At 41.5% G+C, this 17,262-nt stretch overlaps 1 protein-coding gene across 1 annotated transcript in view; it reads left to right on the plus strand.

Moving 5' to 3' along the window:
* The window catches only part of HSD17B12 (hydroxysteroid 17-beta dehydrogenase 12), a 74,601-nt gene that overhangs the window by 37,664 nt on the left and 19,675 nt on the right, over positions 1 to 17,262 (plus strand). Inside the window, 3 exon segments of the mRNA XM_048948747.1 lie at positions 5,579 to 5,689; positions 10,126 to 10,190; positions 11,080 to 11,124. Coding sequence (XP_048804704.1) covers positions 5,579 to 5,689; positions 10,126 to 10,190; positions 11,080 to 11,124 — 221 coding nt within the window.

Raw genomic sequence — 17,262 nt, forward strand, 5'->3', positions numbered from 1 at the left:
CTCCATCACTCTCTTCCTTGAGTAGTACCCCCTTAAATGCTGGAGCTTTCCTCACTTTTGCTCTTGCTGACTATGGATATGGATACAGGAGGTGCTGTTTCCATCGGAGGTAGAACTGGGCCTCTTGGGTTTCATGGACTCTTCAGCAGTCTTTGCTCTCGTAGTTACATGTGTTCATAAGTAAGCAGTAATGTCACCACTGTATGGGTGTAGAGGTTATTTTCCCTGTCAACTAAGTTCTGTCTTAAGTCATGTGAGAGTACACGAGTATCCTTTTAATGAACATTCTTAAATTGCCAGTTTACTTTCTGATTTTCATACATCGGACTAATTTCCCCCAAACATTTGTTTGCTAGAACTTCCTGGCAAATTTCAGTTTTGCATACAGACATTGTCTGAAAAGAAGGCTTTAGGAAGGCTGTTGAGATCTGGACACATAGTTAATGCATTGTTTCTTTGCAGGCAGTGTGTGTATTTACCATGTTGAAGGCATGGTGAGGATCACTTAGAGGGAACAGGGAGGATAGATGCGGCTCTTGCTTTTGCTGTCTCCATCCTACCATCCTTAGGCTTGTGAAGTTCAATAAAGTTAGGATTTGTAAAAGCTGAAAGAGGCAGGTTCCAGTTCGGGAAAACCTGGATGATGTCACCAGGAAATCTGACATGCAGAGGAAACTGGGAAGGACAAGATAAAGGCAAGTACATTTTAACATCTTAATGTCTTCTGGCTCAAAATTTAGGAGTAAGAAAAGTGCGTTTTCTCTTCAGTGATGCTACGCTGACGTGGTTGCTGTCAGCCAATCCGTAGTGACAGGAATGGGGAAGAAAAATATGGTCATGTGAATTGACTGAGAAAGAAGAGATGGCAGTTCATAAATTTAATATTGTGTAAGGCAGTCATTATGAATCCAGGTACACTGCTTTGAAATTTGATCAGTTCTGCTCATGACAGGTTCGAAAACAAAACCATGGCAACTTTGCACATGGTGGTTTGTTTGTAATACTGCCTTTGTTAGCACTGCAACCGTTTTTCTGTAGGTATTGGTCTTGATGCTTGCAACTTTGTAATCTGTCTGTTTTTGGATTACTATCTGCATCTTTTAATCCACACCAATAACTTCTACAAAATTTTGTTTTCCCTTTTTCCCCGTACAACATCTGTATCATCTGATCCAAGTAACAGGTACTTGCTCTGGCTCAGAAAGGTGTGCATGTCTGAGAAGTGCTATGCAGAAGCCTTCTTTCTGAACGTACTGTGCTGTCAGTTTGCTGTTAAACAGTATTACTAGCTGATGAGATTTAAAAGCTAGTTTTGGGCTTTCACATCAAATAGGGAGGAGTTTCTGGATGGTCCGTCCAGAGGAAGATAATGTGATCTTTAGGTGTGCACTTGGCTCAAACATCTTTTGACTCACCATCTTTAACATTGTTCTCTGCTTTGAGTCTTTGCCTCCTATTTTGTATCCTTGAAATAGCTCGGCCAGCAAAGGTTCCATGTTAGAATAAGGCTTCATGTTATTAGGTACACATTGGGTACACAGTGGTGTTGTGGCTGGTGTTAGTTTGGAATGTGCCAAGATCACTCCTACAAGGTTCATCTGGTGTATAATGTCTCAGTGAGAACTGAGGCTGCTCCTTATTGCTTGCCTAGTTTGTAATCAGTTGCTTTGGTCATCTTGCCAGTGATGTTGTTAGAGCTTTTAATTATAGAATCATAGGGTCACTCAGGTTGGAAAAGGCCTTAAAGATCGTTGAGTTCAATCACAACCTAACCATTCTACTCTAACAACCCTCCGCTAATTCATGTTCCTGAGCACCACATCTAAATGTTTTTTAAACGCATCCTGGGATGGTGACTCCACTGCCTCTGTGGGGAGCCTATTCCAGTGCTTAACAACCCTTTCTGTAAAGAAGTGTTTCCTGATATCCAACCTAAACTTACCCTGACCTGAGGCAATCTGAGGCCATTTCCTCTCATCAACAGTGAGTAGAGACAGTCCCCACTCTTGCTGTCAGCACCTTTCAGATATTGAAAGAGAGCAATAATGTCTCCCCTCAGCCTCCTTTTCCCTGGACTGAACATCCCCAGTTTCTTCAGTCATTCCTCATAGGACATATTCTCCAAACCCTTCACAAGCCTTGCTGCCCTTCTCTGGACCTACTCCAGCACCTCAAAGCACCTTTCTGTACTGAGGTGCCCAAAACACAGTATTCAAGGTAAGGCTTCACCAGTGCTGAGTACAGGGGCAGCATTACTTCTCTAGCCCTGCTCACTGCACTATTCTTGAAAGTATGCCTGTGTATACATGCTACTATATACATACTATAAAGTAACTGTGAGTGTATACATACAATTAGTGTGGTTTCTTCTTGTAGTTCCTTCCAGTACGAGCTTGCCTACTGGACTACTCATCATATTTCCAGCAAAACAGCAGACTGTTTTCAGACCTCTTGCTGTAGAGATTCCTTGTGAGTCTATATGTTAACCAGGAAGACAGTACTCATCACAGGAATCATGAACTTGTGTAAGATGGATTTGTTTCTTGATTCTGGGCTGACTTCTCAAAGGTTGCTTCTTCATGTAATTTCTGCTCAGTCCCTGCTCTGTCCCCCTCTATTGATTCATTCAGCTTTCCCACAGCCATGAAGGTATTTTGTTACACCTTCAGGTCAGCAGTTTACTTCCCAAATGACAATGTTTACTGAAGTTCCTATGTACTCTTATCAGTCTACAGAGATACCGTTGTGCTTTGTCAGTCTGTTACTAAATTAACAGAAGTCTTGGGCCCTACAAATCAGCTGGAGAAGTGCAAGTTTAGGCTAAAACCTTTCATTTGTAGGGTCAAGGTTGTTCTCACCTGAGATATTTAGTAAATGAGGAGGGAGAAAATTATTGTAACACTGACGTGTCATTGCTGAAAAACACAAAGAGACCTACTGAGCTACCCTTCCCATCCCTGAGGCCATATGGCTGGGTGATGACTGCTGCTATAATGTGATGGATTGTATTCAGTCCTTTGCTAAAAGTACCAAGTTTGAAGATGAAACGTCAGATTCACTTGTCAATAAATCATTGAGAATTCTGGACATGCAGCCACCTATTATCAGATGCTTCAAATGTTCTGAAACTGCAAAAAATGGTTTGCTATCCTCCTTTCATTCCTTGTGGCCCCTGAGTACCTCAGGGTCTTCAAGCTGGAAGCTCCAATACCAAGCTCAGTTTTTTCTTTTCCTCAATGGAGAATAGTCCAGTTGCTGCTGGGCATCCTGGGTTAGAACTTTGCCTCCTGTTACTTTCTCTGTTACACTTTATCTCAGTCTCTTTGGGAGATAAAACGAAGTTCTACTGTCTCTTCTAGCTCAGCTGTTAGAGAGCATCATAGTTCTGGGTAGGGTGAAGGAAGCTCCCTTTCCCACTGTTTGTACAGAGCAGAGCACACCTTTTCTCCCCAGCACCCTGTGCCCTGACTGCTGGTATGAGCTTATGCAGAAGTGACCTAATGCTGTTTGCACTGCTGTTTGACAGAGTCATTTTATCAGATCTATCTGCTAGTCTTTTCTCTGGGCAGGCGGCTCATCCCGTCTGTTGCAGGTTGGGGGGCAGAGCATGGGCTTCTCCAAAGTGACACAATGGCCAGCTGCTGACACGGGGTGGGGAGGCAGAGTCAGGCCATTGCATGGGAGGCTGCTGGGAAGGGAAATCTGTGTGCTAGCAGTGACCACGTCCTCTGACCGTATGGGGAGACTTCTGTTCTTTGTGTTCTTCCATACATTCTGCTGCCTGCCGGCAGCACACAAAGGGTGCTGTGTGGTTTTGTACAGGGCTCTTGCTCAACTGCCTTACATGTAATGGCGTTACCTAGTGTTCTGAAGGGTGGAGGAGCAGGTCTTACGTGAGCTGCAGTGTGAGCACTTCCTTTTTTCTATTTCCAGTATTAGGTCCTAAGATATATATATTTTTTTTTTTTGTCTTAACCCTTCTCAGTATCTCTGCAGTAACTTCAGAAGGTTTAGAGGATAAATCGTTAACAATTCTAATGAGGAGTGCTTAGTTAGAAAGGTCATAACAGAACAGATAGGGGAGGGTGGTGTTTGGGCCCTTTAAACTACGTGCACGTTGCAAAGCATCTGAATGGCTGCGAAGACAGCTGCAGATACTGTACAGCAGCTAAAAATGGCATGTGTGTGTGGATGTGTTCTGCTTTGGCTTTGCCTGACCGGTCCCCTCGTACATATTTGATATGCCTATAATGCTGCCTATAATTCGGTGTCCTGTAAGAATTTGAATGTGTATGTTAAATATTAGAACAGCTGTGCCTAAAAATAGACTCATTCGCCCCCTCCCCCCAGTGTTGAACTTGATTTTCTTCTGACGCGATCACAAGGCTGCTGCTGCAGTAGGGGCTTAATGCTATTTACGTCGTCATTTGACATAGCAACATCTCTCCGGGGATTTTCAAACAATGCAGCTGTTCACGAGAGATGAAGGGGCTGAGGGAGGGGAGAGGGAAAGGAGGAGAACTAATCCCATCTGCCATTAGGGATATTGCAGGGGGGTGGGGAGCAGCCCGGCGAGTTCAGGGGATTCATGATTCTGCATGAATGGACGGCAGCATCACAGGAGCTGCGGCTTTCCCTGAATGGCAAAGAGCATCACGGGAAGCAGGCTGCTCCTAATCTTTTTGTGAATGATTCTTTTCCTTCAAATTGACACTACTTGTATGAATGGCCGTGGGGGCAAAATGCTGCAAGAGCCTTCTCCGGATGGATGCAGAGCACTTAAGGAACGGGTGGAATCTGGGCGCAGCAAACTTCTGAAACGCTTCACTGTTAAGCTGCCGTTTTGTCCTTTTGAAGTCCAAGAGGACATTGTACTGACGCTAATTAAGTGTAATTAATTTGGCTTGATGGAAGTAGAATTGTTCCTTCTATGAGGCGTTTTTAGTACTTACTTCCCTTTTCTGTTTCAAAATGCGGTTGGTTATATGTATTTTTCCCATTCCATTAGGGAAGGAGATAAAAGCACATCAGAACGGTTTAAGAATGATTGAACTTGCAGTTCTCCTCTTGTTCACCCACACGTTCCCTTTATGTTTGAAATACTGAATATTTAAAACATTTTATGGCATCAGAATTGAAAATGGAAATGAGGGGCAATAAAGAACTGGTTCGCTCGATCTGAAGCAACTCATTTACCATTTGCCTTAGGTGGGAAAGCAGTGTCCTTGTCAAGTTGTACTTGGATGCTGTTGTGTATGTGTGTTTCCTGATTTCAGCATTTTTTGCCTGCTGTGCAAACCTGTATAATTTGTTTTCTTGCCACCTTCATGGTCCTTACAAACAAAACGTGCTGAATCATTTGGGAATTAATGTTCTCTCCAGAAGTAGCTTAACGTTGCAAACTTCTTGAGCAGGTTGCGTTAAAATTCAAGGATTCCTGTTGAAGAAGCAAAAATGTTTCTGTGTAATATTAGCTACTCAAAATGTTGTTTTACGAAGCCATAACTGACAGATTTGTAGTGTTTGAATGCTCATTCAGCTGCTTCCATTTTATTGTTTAACCCTTTTCTTTTTCTAGAGGAGAAGTACAAAGTGGAAACAAAAGTTATTGTGGCGGACTTTGGAGAGAGAGGAGACATTTACAACAGAATCAAAGCAGGACTGGAAGGCCTGGAGATCGGCGTTTTGGGTTTGTTTTTCATCTCTATAAATCCCTTACGCTGTGGTTTGTCCCAGTGTGTTTACTGACTTCTTCACGTTTGGAAGTTTATTGAAAGCAATTCACAAAAGCTGATGGCTTGCCTAACTAAAATTTTGTCCCTGTGTGCTCAGTATGCTTTCTTGGTATCCTGCTTGTCTGCTGCACAAGCCACTGCCTGCATGTGTGCTCAAATTCTAGGAACAGAGGCTTATTGGGTGTCTTCAGTGCGTTATTATGCAATTGTTAAAAGGCTCCTTCAGCTCGTGACTGCATGCACAGTTTTTTGACCCTGTGTCATCTCAGAATCTGAGCTAACTCCAGGTAGTTAGATTGAACTTCACAGCAGAGTCCTTTGGGAGGACAGTTAACTTTTAATTAAGAGCTGTGGAAATTCAATCATTAGAATATAGCATCAAGTAAATGACTCCTGCTCCAAAAGTTCTGAGAGCATTCTGATAGTGATGGGGCGCTGCAGGTGTTCTGCTGGCACAGCTTGTGGTAGCACAGAGCTGTAGGGTGCTGCAGGAGTCCTTGAGAAGACATGGTGATCCCTCCAGGTGTATTGCATGGCATAGTACTGAAGTGCCACAAAACAACTGGCATAAAGCAATTTACCTTTTACCTGAACTGTGGAGCAAAGGCAGTTTCTTATCAGTTTTCTGGTTTATTCTGTAGAAGCGCATATGTATGAGTGCATAACCTATATTTCTACAGTTCCTCCGAATGGGGATGAGAACCTGTGGTGCTCAACATAAGGCATGACATTTTTATCAAGTCTTGTGGCTCAGATGCCTGCCAGTATATGTCATCTGTTGAAGTCATTTTGGTGCTGCAAAACTAATTTTGTTCACCCAAAGTGCAGTCATTGGAACCAGTTTTTTTGTTTTAAAGCGTATTTCAAAATAAATTTGTCATGGGTGATGATACAGAAGCTGAGCTTTGCTTCTAATAGATGGGTCTTGTTTTATGATGCCCATAAATAATGCCCCAAGAAAAAAACTCAGTGTAAAAATGCAGTTGTTAAATGATAAAGCACAGAACATTCCCGGATACTTCTGACAGATTTGAGTGTGTGCAATTCATGATGACCAACATTTAATTGCTGTAAAAATTCAAATCTACCTAAAATCGAGTAACAGTAGGTGCCACCATCTCTACGACATTGCACATAGAGTGGTTGACTACAGATGCCTTGATTTTTCCCTTTCTGAAGGAAAAAAAAATTTCCAAAGAAGCTTTGGGGATTAAAATTAATGTTTATTCTTATCTGTCCTTAAGTAATTGTTAGAGAATAGTGAACTATGTGAGGTACGTATCCGAACTAAAAGAGCTTCCGTTTGTTAGATGTGATAAAGTTTTGGTGAGGATGGAATCGTGGAAATTGGACTTTTTATAGACTTTGGGCACTAAAGCAGTGAATGTGTTTCAAGTTGTGTAAGCTTATTACAGGAGAACGACACTCCTGAAGCTGAGCCTGCTTCTCTCTTCTATTTGCACAAGCACCTTGACTAGGAGCGTGGTAAAAATAGCACCAAAATGCTGGAGAGTTGTGTGCTCTCTAGCTGAGCTCTTTCACCATCTCCTTGCAGCGCTGGCCAGCACAGCTTTACAGACATGTTTTGTCTAACTAAGCAGGGCGTTCACCACCAGTTTTAGTAGGTCTCGTGCTCAAGATCATCAGATTATGTGATGCATAGGGTTTTTCTCTAGCTATAGCTGCATTAACCAAAACCACTTGTCAGTGTCATTTTTTTCAGCACAGACTATGGGTGCTCTGGAAGGATGATATTTTAATTTCTCATGGCAATTGATTTCATGCTTTGTTGCCTTATATTTTAAATACTGTAGCTTCTTTGTGATCTGGAATACAGGCTTTACTACTCTGCGTTCTGCATTTTTTTTGTGAGGAAGGAGTGGGTTTCACTGAGAACAACCATGAGAGATGGGCTCTCAGGTTACAGTGTATTTTCCTCTTTTGGTCTCCTCTGCAGCAATAGCTGTGAGAACCCTTGATGCTGTAGCACTGTTGCTGGTGACCTACAGGAAATTATTTTTGAACCTTGCACTTAGACACGGGTGTCTCCACCTATACAGCTGGAGATGGAGCTTCTGATTATATAGTTGCACAGAGTTGAACTAAAGTACTTGCAGATTGGAATTCTTGTAAACTTCTTATTTGGAAGCTTCTTCTCACCCACGTATGGAGGCTAAAAGAGTTTGCATAATGTTTTTGCTGTGTGTTCAAAACAGCGTCTGTCAGTGACTTTGAACATGTGCTAGCTACAGCAATATGTTAAACAAGCAGAGGTGGGAAATCTTTCTTTCGCTCTTCTTAAATCTCTGTGAGTCTCAAAAGGAGTTAGAGCTGGGCAGTTATCATACCCTGTTCTTATCTGGATCTTCTGAGGTAAAATATGCCTTCACAAACTGCCAGTTGATCTTTTGTAAAAAATCAATAAATAAATCTGTTCCAAACTGCAGCAAAATACGACCTGGTAAAAAAAAAAAAAACATGATGGCTAAGGCTGTGAGGGTACGTATCTGGGTGGCAGTTTCTAGTAGTTGGTGTGAATTTTGTGTGACTATCTCTGTAGCGTGGATCATGTGCAGTGTGCTGCTTTTGGAAGGACCAACCAGGGGCAGTCCCAAAGCTCTGCCACAGTTCATGCAAAAATCCTGTTCGGAGGGAGAAACTGAAGAATAGCTTAATTTAGGATGAAAATTAGGAAAATACCTTCTGGCTTACTCTGGAAATGGCAAGATTGGACCTTCCTCCTTTTTAAAACTTTTCTCTCTAAATATAGCAAATGTCTGCTGGGAATTTGCCAAACTCCCTGTAAACCTTTGTAAAGGTCGTCCAAAAGTTAAAATTTTAATCACAACCTGACTAATCAGCTAAGGGTTTCCATAAATACATGAAGAGATCGGGGCTACAAGTGCTGTCCTTTGAGAGGATTCCTGAATGAAGCTGGCAGACTTCTGCCAGAATCCCTTCTGTGTGTTGCCTGTATGTCCAGAATGTCTTGTGATGTTTACATACCCTTCGGGTTGGGTGTTAAAATGAGGGCCTTTGGCAGAGGTGTAGGGGCTTAAAAAACAAGAACAACCCCAAACCAAAACCCAACTTGCCACACAAAAAGGGCATCAGTACCATCGAACCTTGTTTCTTACCCTGCTGCTGCCCTAGAGGTGAGCAGTGCTGCTGAGCTTATAGAGCACTTCAGGATTCTCCGGGGTGTAAGACACTATAGAAATGTAAAATGTTGCCACAGCAACCAAATGTCACAAGTTTCACTTGCGTAAGATGAACAACAGATACTCAAGAAGCGGAGATCCCATTTGCTTGGTTGTTTTTTGTTGTTTATTTTTTGGTCTCCATATCAATATGCTCTATTAAGTTTGAAGAAACTGAGACTGCAGAGCTGCATTGTTCTCTGATGATACCAGAAGTTTAGTGTTACTTGGGGTGAGGTGAGCCTGGAGGATTAGCACCGGGCTCTGGTCCTAGGGTAAAACCTTGCCAGTTGCAAGCGTTGCTCAGGAAAAAATCAGGTTTTGGAAATTAATATATTATCTCAGTTAATTTGAAATGCTGCCACTGGGGACGGGTTGTGCAGATGTGAGGAGAATGAGGGTATGACTGAGAGAGTGGTGTGCTGCAGTGGGTCTCTGAGCTGCGAGCCCAGGGAAGGCAAACCAGGAACCATTTCTAAAGGCAGAGACTCTCTGTCAAAAACACAGGCTGCTTAATGTACGCAGCCTGTCATTAATGTGATTTCTCCTTGCTGTGAGCAGTGCCTCCTTCTTCCCCCAGCTTCTCGGGGAGCTCAGCCACGCCTGGGCTCTTGCTGCCACCTACTGTCCTCTGCTCATCTTCTCCTGTCCTCTTTCGTCCTCTCCTTTTGGGCAGCAGGGTAGTTCCTTCCTAATGCTCTGCTGGGCCAAAAAACCTACCATGCAGGTTGTTTTTCTGTACTACTGTAAGACTGAGGAAGGCCTTGGAGCATGTCCCTAGGCCATCCTGAACCTGCACACCTTGCAACACGTGGGGAAGGGGCCAATGTCCAAGATAAGTTTTGAGGGAACTTAGTGTTGGGATGTTTCTTTTACCTTATTTTTGCTTGGTTTTTGTCAAACAGCCCCACTGACTGTCTTGCCAGCCCCTGGGAGCTCTTTGTGGGGCTGCGGGGTGTCAGGGTTCAGTGCTCAAACCAGCTGAGAAGTGACATTCACATGTTCAGAGTGGCTCCTGTTTTTGTTCTGGAGTTCTGCTTATGTGTATGTATATACTTATATACTTACAGCTAAGGGAACTTGACTAGAAGGGCTAAATGGTTCAAATGCAGCAGTTCTAGAGTGCTACAGAACATCAGTAGTCAAATACTTGAAACCATTTACATAAAAACTACTTGCTTTCATTTCAGTAAACAACGTGGGAATTTCGTATTCTTATCCGGAATACTTTATTGATGTTCCAGACCTGGATAAAGTGAGTGATTTTTCTTTTTTCTTCCTGTTACTTTACAGTGTTCTCAATGTTTGCTCTCTCTACTTCATGAATAAGGCAAAAGTATTTAGATTTGGTCAAAGTACCCCCAGAAAAGCAAAGTTTCCTGTTTAGAAAGCATTCCAGAAGGATTCTTAGAGGTTTACATAAGCAGCATGATCTGCTTTAGTAGGTGGGATGGTCTTTTAAGAGATTGAAGGAATGTAAGTAATTTCATGAGTGGAAGCTGCCTGTTCCAAAACAGTGATTGTAAATTTAAGTAGGGCCAGAGGATACATTTTGTACTGTAGAAACAGTTGTGGTTGACTTGAGTACTTTGTAATCATTTGTTTTGAACACTTTCACCATGACTTTGTTTCCAAACTCCCTGTAGCTCACTGTATCCACTGTAGGATTCTGCTCTCTGCTTCAGTGTTAGTGAACGTATCTCCTGGGGCTTTTGTTTTGTACATCATCCACTAAACTTTATAACACATGTAGCAAACAAAATCAAATTAACCTGATGAATGAACGGAGTGACTGAAACAGTGTTATAAAATGGTGAAGAGCAAAATATAAACATAAATATGTGGGCATATGACTGAAATACCAGAATTTACCAAATTGCAAATGGTGTGGAGAAATGTCAATGTGTCAATGTGATATATCTATGTTCTTTATTTGTGTGGAATGAAATTTGACTGAAGCGATTTGGAGAGTGCTTTGAAAGTCTGTTGCAGCTTTTGATACTGAAGCAAGAAGGTGTGGAGTAAAGCTGGATGTGGATGTAGAAGAGCGAGGTTCAATTTATCCCAGCAGTTGCAACGACAGGCAGTATGTAAATCTTGTTCAAATAACTTAGAACATAATGCAAATCCTTGTTTTCTTGCAGACGATTGACCAAATGATCAACGTTAACATCATGTCTGTCTGTAAGGTAAGAGCCCTGCTGCCAGCACATATTCCTGAAATCCTAACTCAATTCAAGTTCACTTGCCCAAACCATTACTTTCACCTACTGGACCACAGATTCACTTTTCATCTTAGTGTAACTCAGAATTTATGATTCTTGCAGCAGATTATTCAGATTGTTATTGAAATACAATTTGTTACAAAGATAATTCTTAGCTATTTAGAAGAGTGTGATACGTACACATAGCAGTGTTTATGTTTATTGTTCTGGTCCTTCCTGTAAGCCTTCTGTGTCTGTGTTCTTTGAGGTAAGTACCCTGATCAGTGGATATGTAAGGCTTTCATATGCTGTTGTGAGAAAGCACAGTTATACTTACTGTGACATGGAAACCCAAATTTACAGAGCTGTGTCGTAACTTCTGGAATAAAATGCTTTCCCTTTTTGAGATATATATATGTGTGTGTGTGTGTGTGTGTGTATAATTTTGTTGTTGTTGGGAAGAAATGCATAGCACTTCAGGCTAAAAAGTGTAACTGTTGCCTTTATTAAAATGAGGGCCATTCACAGAACAGTTTTTCATCCTGATATTTCAAAGCTGAACAGAGGCCAGAGCTAATGGCAGCTGCTTAACATGACATAAGGAGTTAATTACTGTGTTAGCAGACAGAGATGCAGAAATTCCTTGTGATTATTCACTGCTGAGCCTCAACTTTCTCTTCTGCATGATAAAAAGTTTGCATCCCCAATATCTGAGGGTTAACCTTTTCCCTCCAAGCCCAAATGTTAGGTGCTTCAAAGGTGACTTGAAAGATTTGACTGGCTTGCAGCTGTTCTGATGAGGTCAACTACTGAATCCATTTAGTACGGTGCTCTCAGGGAGTGGAAAATGTAGGTGTCTTGTTGCCATGTGAGTAGGCTCAGGACCTCTGAAAATAAGCCCTTAAGCCCTCTCTAGGATTTGTACACCTCGGTTGAACAACAGCACACAGTGAAAAGCGCAGCCCTCACGTGACTGAAGGTATTGTTGATGTCAGTTTGCTGCTCTCACTTTGCTGTGTATTTATGTGGTACATTAGAACAACTTGTTATGAAGTTGGAAAAGTTATTAGAGTGGTTCTTCTCCAACTTTTCTGCTTAAGAACACAGCAAACCTGACAAACTCCAATTTCTGTTAATTGAGGTTTGTGGCCCATGGGTCTTGCTGGGCACCTACAAGATTTGCACCAGGGAAGGCAATTGTTAGTGGGCACCTTTTACTGTTTCTCTTGTAGAAGCCATTTAGCAGACATCCTAAGCACCCCCCTCTCCCAGGTGTTAACACAGTTACACCAGGTATAATCAGCAAACTGCTGCGGTGTGACACCTGTGCTGTGCCAGCAGAGGGAGTGCACTATTCAGTGAATAAAGGTTTTGGGGTGTTGATCCTCCTAGAAACATTTTGTCAGAACAGAAGAGTTACAGCTGAACTACTTTATTATGTTTTTCTGAAGATGATAGACTGCAATAATTTGAGGTCTACTTTGGTATGCTAAAATTCTAGAGAGATGCAGCCAGATTATCTTGGTTTCCAGAACGAACTAGTGCTGCTTTGTGGCTTGTTTCTCTGTGTTTATAATCAGTGATGTTCAACTGCAGTTAGCAAATGTATGATTTTGTTTCTGGTAAATTTTGTGTTGTGTCAGCCTCTTCACATTGTAACGTGGTTGTTCCCACGCATGTAAAAATTTATTATCTGGTTCCTTGAGACCTAGTGTATGTTAGTGCTTTTCAGTTTGTTTGAAAACTTCCCTTGACCATGAGCAGCTCGTGCTACTGGGTATAATCGCAGGCTGAGCATCAGCTTCCACGCTTGAAAATGTTCCTCTTGCATGAGCCTGTTGTGTAATTAAACAGTAGGCATGCCAGATGCTTACTGTTTTGGGGAGAGGAGCACATTAGAGATATGTACCATCTGTAAGTCTTTTTTTCCTTTCCTTTTTTTTTTTTTCTTGAGAAGAATCCATAAAAATAGAGGGAAAAGTAATTTTAGGAAAAATCTGTGTCCTTTCACTTATATTTTTGGGACAGAATCCCATAAGCATTTATTTTGGTGTGTAATGGAGATATCACCATATCACCTCTTTTCCAAGTGCATATGTTTGTGTCTAGTTTTTAAAAATCTCCCTTCTTGCATGAGAAACTCACAAAGTTCACCTCACAGGATAAATTAACAGCCTGTTCAACCTTTTTTTCAGCAGTAAAGTTTCTAATGCAGTGTAACTTCCCCTAATGTTTGAGAACGGGTATCCTGTCACAAGATACTAAGTATGTGAGAAACAAATAGCGAGTGTGTTGTCTCTGTTTGCAGGATCACAGTATGCTAATTGCACTGGGAGTGTGGCATGAACGTGTGCTCTGAAAAATGAGTGGGACTAAATAGCTGAGGGGGTGCTGGCTTGGCGCTTGATTAAGCAAGGAGCTGAATTGGTTTGAAAGCCATTATGTCGTAGGGGGAATGTGGTTTTCAGACTTACAGGCCAGTCTTCAGTTCGAAATTGGCATTATTGGAAGAAGGGGGAGAGTAAATTACATGCACCTACATGCCTTGTTGTCTGTGCTAATCTTTGCCATCATCGCCTTATTTATGCTCTGTACTGAGTGTTAAATGTGAAAGGACAACAGCCCTACACGATCAAGATTTTTATTCATTACTGTATTTGAGAGTCTTATGATTTGCCAAAATCATAAAAAACAAACAAACAAAAACATAAACATGCTGTGTTAAACTGAGATATGGTGTCAGCTGCCTCTTAGTGGAAGGGGAAGGTAAATTGCACCAAGTTGTGAACACCTGGCAAGACAAGCAACTCTAAGCAATGCCAGAGAAGTCTAAAATGGAGTTTAGGAGAGAAACAAATAGCAACCTATGCAAAACTGAAGTGAGGAGGAGAGCTAGCCTATCTGAGAAAGGGGAAAAGTTCTTTTGTAGACTTGTGCATAAAAGGATTGCATTTGTTGTGTATATTGGATAATTTCAAGCAGAACGTATTTCTGAGGGAAGTGGCAACACCGGCTTTCGAGAAGAGGTGTGTGTGTGTGTGTGTACACCGTATCTCTGGTCAAGGGATAACTATCACATTTATATTCAAAGTCATGATGGAAGGGGGAGCTGATGACTTAGCCAAAAAGATAATGCAAGTTTGTAGCAGAGGAGAACAGTTGCCAGTACTTGGAAGGGAAGTAAGTGTACTGTGAAGGTGGTCATGAGTAGCAATGAAATGTTCCTCAGGGGGAAATTAGATGCTGCAGTTTCCCACCTTGCTGACTTTGAACCTAAGAGCATGATACACAGCCAAGTAGGACAAGGAAAATGTGACTGACAAGTACATTCCAGCAGTGGTGAAAGAAGCACTTAGGATTTTTCTTCTGAATACAAACAACAATGTGAAATTTAGGAAAATCTAGTTGTGTTGGTTATGGGGGTGGGTTGGTTGGTTGGTTGGTGGTTTTTTTTTTTTGTTTGTTTGTTTGTTTTTTGTTTTTTTTTGTTTTTAATATTTGGGGTTAAACAAATACAGATTCCACATCTTGAAAGTAGAAAGAGAGGGAAATGCTCAACTAGGGAACTGTACTTGGAAGCTGGAGCCTAAAAGTTTGAGATTCTAATTAAAAAAACTCTCCTAGAAATGTTGCTCAATGGAAGGTCACTGGCAGCGGACAGGTCTTGCAGCATATTAAGTTCACAGTTCCCTTTGTATATCCTTGTGTGTGCCCCTTTTTGCTTACGGACTTTGCCACAAAGATTATTGCATTATTTTCTATAGAAGTGACATTAGTTTTTATCCCAAGCCAAACGAGAATGGTTTGTCTTGTAAAAAGTGGCAGATGGGTACGAGCTGCATTAAGAAATGATTTTTGAGATGCATTGTAAGAACCTGGCAGTAGATGCTGATAATAGCCTTCGTGATCCATTTAACTAATAGTGCAGGAATACAGTTCCCTGCTTCTTTAACAGTAAGACTTGCGTGTGAGTTGTGCATGGTCACAGTGTCAGTTAGCTATTTGTGAGGTGGCTGAGTGCTTGTGTGAATCAGGGCTGCATTATTTTTATCTACCACAACAGAGGAATGAGACTCCAAACTTTTTGGTAATTTTACTTAGAGATTTACCTGTGTATGCGAAATTATTGAAAAACAGGCAGAAAAACACCAACTACTAGTATTTAACAGTTGTGTGCAATATGTTTTACCAATCTATGCAAGCTGTAAAGTATTGACAGCTTCTGACACTAAGAAGTCTGTCTGGAGCAAATTTTTCTGGCACATACATGCATTCACACTCTTCTCTAATTCAAGCTTTCAGAAAGAAATAAGAAACTTGTATGAGTAGGCAGGTTTTCCATAGCTTAGTGTCTGGCTGCTCTGTCTGAAATTAGCCTAGCTTTCAGACTCTTGGAGCTTTCATGAGTTCAACCACAGCATGTGTATTTCTGTGAAAATTAGCATTTCATTCAGAAAGCTGGGGTGAGTTCAGTATCCACCAGCCAAAGGCAATCTTCTTAGGATAGTTCCCAACCTCTCCTTTAGGTCTCCTACCACTTTGTCCTTGATTAGATTGCTTTCAGAGAAAGAAGTATTCACAGAGAGTTCTCCCATGTCCTACACGTGAAGTCCTGTGGACTCAGACTTGTAATGCATTGGTATTTATTAAATTGACATTATTGCAGAACTGTATGTCTATAAATCAGACCAAGCAAAACATTTGGATTCTTTATCTGGGACAAGTGTATTCAACTATACATCTATTTGTTGTTGAACTGCCTGTTTTGGAATTCCATGTCTGTAGTTATAGCTGTTGAAGACAAGGATGTTAACCAGATTGGCTCTTTTGGATAAAGATCACGCAAGCAATTGGAAACAATCATGTGTGGTAAAAATTCATTCTTGCTAAAGCTTGTTTTCTTTGAATTAGTGCTGGAGCCATTTTATGTATGTGTACAACATACAGATTTGCCAGATAATCTGAAAATGCCTACGGAATGCTTTGCCAGCATTTTTACAGTAGTGCTGTTGCATTACTGGAACAGCCTTAGTATGTTGGCTGGGTGAGGTGAGACTGACTCAACGGGCTGCCTTCTGTTAGTTACTTCTTTTAAAAAAAAGATTTGCACGAAGATACTGAATATTCAAGTATCTCTTTTGATATGTTGCAAGATGTAAATACAGACAGGAATAACAGTTTTGCTTTTTTTGATAGATTTTTGAAGTTCTCTCAAGATACTCATTTTAATGGAGACAAATGGAGGTGATGTTGAGTATGAAATCTGGTTTTAACACTGGTGTTTTCTGGGGGTGGGGATTCACTTGCCCTTCCAGCTGAACTTTGGACACAGATGGTGTCCAGAGCTACAGGGGAGAGCATTTGTGATTTCCACTTGCGTCACGTACCTACTGCAATGTCTCTGCTGTCATTGACTTCATCGTTTCTTAATTTGTATCAAACATTAATCACTGTAGCTTTTTTGTGTGTACTCTCTCATTGGGATATCAGTAGTGACCAGAAATTTTGTAATATGGTAAGTTAGAGCTGTTTGGTGACTTGCAGTTGGGACTGAGACCCTAAATGCAGAAGTGGGGACTTATCACTAAAGTTTTAAATGTGGTTCCCTCTGTGTTACAGTGGAGCTGCTGTACTAATTTTTCAAACCATTTTTGGGTTCCCTAAGGGGATGCAATTACAATCCTTGTCCCCGTGTCGATCTCTGAGAAGTGTGTGCAGCATTATCTTACCCTGATAGGCAAGATACAGTATGCCACTTCTTGCCAAGAGATCTGTGGTAGAGATCATAAAGCTTGTACCAGATAAAAGATCTGCCATTCTTGAGCTAGCCTTAAAATCAGCCAGAATCACTCATTATCTTTTAATATTAAAGTGGTTATTTCCACATTTCTTTTGTAGTATTGGTGTGTGAGAAAGCTCCTGCATAGAGTTAGTTTTGAAGTTGCATTGAACCTGGTTAGCTCGGTGATGTTTACCACCTCAGGAAAAACTTAGTTTGACTTCTGCAGCAATGCTGGGAGTTGCGTGTGCCAGCAGCCCACACTACGACTGTAAGGTCTGCTCAACCCCTGCTTGTGCAATGCCCTGCCATAGCTGTCATGCGGTGTATCTGATAGTCTGAGA

Source organism: Lagopus muta, chromosome 6, assembly GCF_023343835.1.
Source record: "Lagopus muta isolate bLagMut1 chromosome 6, bLagMut1 primary, whole genome shotgun sequence".
In the NCBI taxonomy this organism is placed as follows: Eukaryota; Metazoa; Chordata; class Aves; order Galliformes; family Phasianidae; genus Lagopus; species Lagopus muta.